At 36.5% G+C, this 4,211-nt stretch overlaps 1 protein-coding gene across 1 annotated transcript in view; it reads right to left on the bottom strand.

The window, feature by feature from the left end:
* Positions 1–258: 258 nt before the first annotated feature.
* Positions 259–4,211, bottom strand: part of LOC121873162 — a 433,416-nt gene continuing 429,463 nt past the window's right edge. Inside the window, exon 13 of the mRNA XM_042376488.1 lies at positions 259–4,151. Within this exon, the coding sequence (XP_042232422.1) occupies positions 1,748–4,151 (2,404 nt within the window). The 3' untranslated portion in view covers positions 259–1,747. The remainder of the gene's footprint in view (positions 4,152–4,211) is intronic.

Genomic DNA, 4,211 nt, shown 5'->3' with positions numbered 1-4,211 from the left:
TTAGTCTGAGGTATTATTTATTACTATACCTTAAAATCTAGTGTTTTCACCCAAACATTTCTCAGAGAGGGAGGAGCCAGTGAGCGTAGGAAGAGGGGGGGGGGGAAGTTGAGTCCATTATTTGAATGGACATTAACCTGGCGACTGTATTTCGCTTAAATATTAATTGTGTGTGCATACCATCATAAAATTAAGATGTTATTTTTACTACAACATAGGTAATGTGTCGGAAAAAGTGGAGTTTGGGAGTCGGCCCAGTCTCTATTTCAATTAATCCCATATGTTCTGTTATTCCATTTATACGTTTCTCGTTTTACGCGGACCTCCGTGGGTTCAATTGACCGCGTAAATCGGGGTATTACTGTATAAAACAGTACTCCAGACCTATAACTTAAATATTCCAATGATTGCATAAAGAAAGAGAGAGAGAGATACATACAGTAACTGAAAGAAAAAATGGTTTATATATCTGTTGTGAACATTGAAAGGTTGAGTGGTACAAACAGATCAGAAATATTTTAAGTCTTTAAGGTAATACTAATTTTGTTGATTATGTTTATCGAGAAAAGACTGGTAAAACCTTTACATAGAGTAGTAGTTTTCATCCTATTTCTCAACAGTTATTTGAGGTGTGTAAAAGTATCATATATAAAATATCCTAATGTTTCTATCTTCAGTTTGCTGCCATACAAGACCAAATTAATTTACTTTAAATATCATACAAATCATTTATAGACAAAACAGTTTTGGCTGTGTGAGTACAAATAGCTAATATATACCCTCAGTCTCTGAAGTAATTTATTTTAAAAGTTATCCACATTAAATATTAAAACTTTACAATAAACACTGACTCACAAGATGATATTAACAATCTGTAAAAATCTTTTGCTGGGGAAAATAACAAAATACATAATGAATCAGTTGCTTCCTATCTAGCACCAATATATCTGTAGTGCAGATCTAACCAGAAAACACAATATCAGGACACAATTTTTTCTATATGTTTGAAAGCACAAAAGCAAGACAAATACAGGAAATTTTATTAGTGTTATTGGACTGATTTTTGTTACTCATCATAAAGAGAAACTAAGAGAAACCCATTTCAACTTGTCATAATAATTTTCTTTATACGTACAGTAACTGCCAAAGGCATTAACTTTGTTGAGAAAACATTTAAGTTTAATATTACCAACTGGTTTTGATAGAAATTTCATCATTTGTAGGTTCTAGACATCAGCTTCAAAGATATATTGTGAAATTACTTTTAAAAGTATCATGAGAACAACAGCCTCAATGATAATTACAATTACATCTGCAGATGGTACAGTGCAAACTCAAGAGTAAAATAGCAATTCAACATTTTAATTTAAAATTATGATATAAATTAATGTACTTCCTCAAAATCCAGTAATGACTCAATCTGGAATAAACTATACCTTAAAAAGAAATAAATCACAATAAATTAATCTTCATTGGTAAAGGCAAGTCTTCTTTGTTTAAAAATCTTTTCTTGGATTGCTTCACGTTATAATGCAGACATAAAATAATATCTACAATACTGCATCTACTGCATTATGGGCCAAGTTCATATACTGTACATATATCAGATGATTTATTCAATTTATGGTTTGGTATGGAACACATGAAACTCTCCCCACAACAGATTTATGAACCTAAGACTGAGAGTCTGTTTTTCTATTAAACCCCTGTCCCTATCAAGATATTTTCACTAATTATCAAATTTCTCTTAGCGTCCTAATTTAGAAAAAGGGTTGATGCCTCGTTTTAATGAGCCAAATCTTGTTCCTCCAGTTGTTCTTAAATCTGAGTCATCTTCTTCTGGACTCTGAAGAGAATCTCCCCTTTCAGCTTCTTGTCGGCTCCTTTCTAACTTTTGACGATTCCTGTCTGCCTCCCGACGGTTCTCCTCCAGAGTAAAGTCTTCAAAGCTCATGTTAGAAATCCCAGAACACTCATTACTGATGCTTTTCTCAGGCTTCTTCTCTGGCTTATCAATTTTCTTCTCCATTTTCTCATGTTTTTTACTTTTTTTGCTTATTTTTTCTTTTTTAGAATGTCCAAATTGTTTCATTGGTAGCACCATCATATTCTCTTCCTCAAATTCCTCACTTATATTTTTATATTTTAATCTATCTTTACTTCGATCTCTATGTCTAGGTTTTCTACAGGGCAGTCCAGTTCCATCATCACTAGAGGTGTCAGAATCTGAGAGTTTTTGGTGTGTAGTCCTGGGTTTGCGGAAACTGGGCGGCGTTGATTTCCTAAGTGTCTTGGAGATTTTGAAATCCCCAAAGAACTTTTCTACGTGACCATCATCATGTGCCATCTGAGCCATCTGTGCTTGAAGAACAGAGCTCATGTTAGCTGGTAATGTCTGGCTTTTTCCACCTGCTGTTTGACTTTTTCGTTGCTGATGTCCAATTATTGGTTTGAAAGGTACAGCACCAAATAAATCAGCATCATCAAGGTCACCTGAATTTGACTCTTTCTTTCGAGAGGCAGGATGGATCTTAGTGGCACGTGGTGTGGAAGTATGAATAGGGGTGTGTGAGGTAACATCTGATGGTGGGGTAAAATATTGTGATTTAGTTGAATTGGTAAATTGTGAAACACCATTTAAGACTTCCTGACCAAGAGCTGAAAATTCTTTGGCATCATTGGATGGAGTTGTTGATATTGCGACATCATTGAAGGGTGTCGATCCAAAAAGATCTGTACCCTGGAAAGATGGGGAATTGACAGAGCCTACAGTTGAACTAGGAGTAAGAGAATCTAAGCTTTGTGACATTACAGTTTGACTGGGCTGTTGAGAAATGTTATGAGGGGCACTGGATAATGTTTGTTCTGCTACAGTTGATGACAATCCAGATTGGTTTGATATATGCATTGGAGGTTTATGAGTTCCTGCTACTGCTACTGGACTCTCATTGGCAAAAGGATTTACAAATGGATTTTTTGTTGGAACAGGATTAACAATTGAAGATTCAACAACTCTAGGTATGTGGAAAGGTCCAGGAACATTCTCATAGTGATGGTATCTAGGGGTTGTTGTACCATTTTCTATGTTACTACCACTTGGATTTAGTACAACATTTTCATATATAGGATACTCTTCACTTGGAGACTCTTCATAAATGATGTCAGCTTGAACAGGTAACCTAACAGGTTCAATAACTTGCTCCAGTACTTCTGGGCTACCTAAGTGAAATGGGGCTGGCGAACTGTTTGCCATGGGTGGAGTTATAATTGGCTGGCTGGAGGATTCTAATGGGGAAACAGTGTTGCTTGATGGCTGACTACGACTCTGAAAAACTTTTTTGTTTAGTTTTTTAAGAGAGGTTTTAAAAGGAGCTAAGGCAAACACATCTTCATCTCCAATATATTCCCTTTGTCTCTGAGAATCATCCATGGAAGTTTTCCTGAATGGTCGTGGAACATGGAATATGTTGGAGAGGATGGGCAATTGATCTGGCTGCTGAATTGGTTGTTGTTCTATGTGTTGGTCCTCATGATCATCAGACAGTTTGCTTTCTTCTTCACCTGAATCAAGTTCATCATCTTGAAGAAGAGGTTTTTCTCCATACTCATGTCCTAATAGTCTATCCTGAGCACACTTTCTGTTTTCTTGTTCTTGGAGAGCACGAGCACGGGCCCGCACAGCTGCTCTACTTGGCTTTGGTCCACGTCGTATTAACTGGGAAGGATCACAACTCTCTGCTATCCTTGGATCATCCTCATGAGTCGTGACACTTTCACACTCAGCGTGATATACAGATGAACTTATAGTTTCTGAGATATCGCCACGGTCACAATTATCATAATCATATTCATCATTAATCCTAGCCTTTAGATCACTAGCTGAGCCTATAGAGTCATCGTCAGACACACTACAAATGAATACACCATCAGGTTTACCATCTTTTGTGGCTCCGGAAGATGATTCACTTTCTCCAGGTTTACTCCTCCCACGGTTTTTTCTCTCCCGATGATGCCTCTTGTTTTTGGTTTCTATTGATTCTTTTACTGGCAGTTGTGTCTGCTGAAGTTCCTTAGCATGAGTCAAAACTTCAATGAGACCCTCATCTTCACTTTCCTCATCACGGGCATTTTGAAATTTTTCATATTTAGATCTGTTGAGTGAATCAGGTCAAATGTTAGATCATTGTCATAAATTGTAATTACTTTTTAAA

Source organism: Homarus americanus, unplaced genomic scaffold (assembly GCF_018991925.1).
Source record: "Homarus americanus isolate GMGI-L3 unplaced genomic scaffold, GMGI_Hamer_2.0 scaffold32929, whole genome shotgun sequence".
Classification (NCBI taxonomy): Eukaryota; Metazoa; Arthropoda; class Malacostraca; order Decapoda; family Nephropidae; genus Homarus; species Homarus americanus.
The sequence above is the reverse complement of the archived record's forward strand: the minus strand, read 5'-3'. Positions and strand labels throughout refer to the sequence as shown.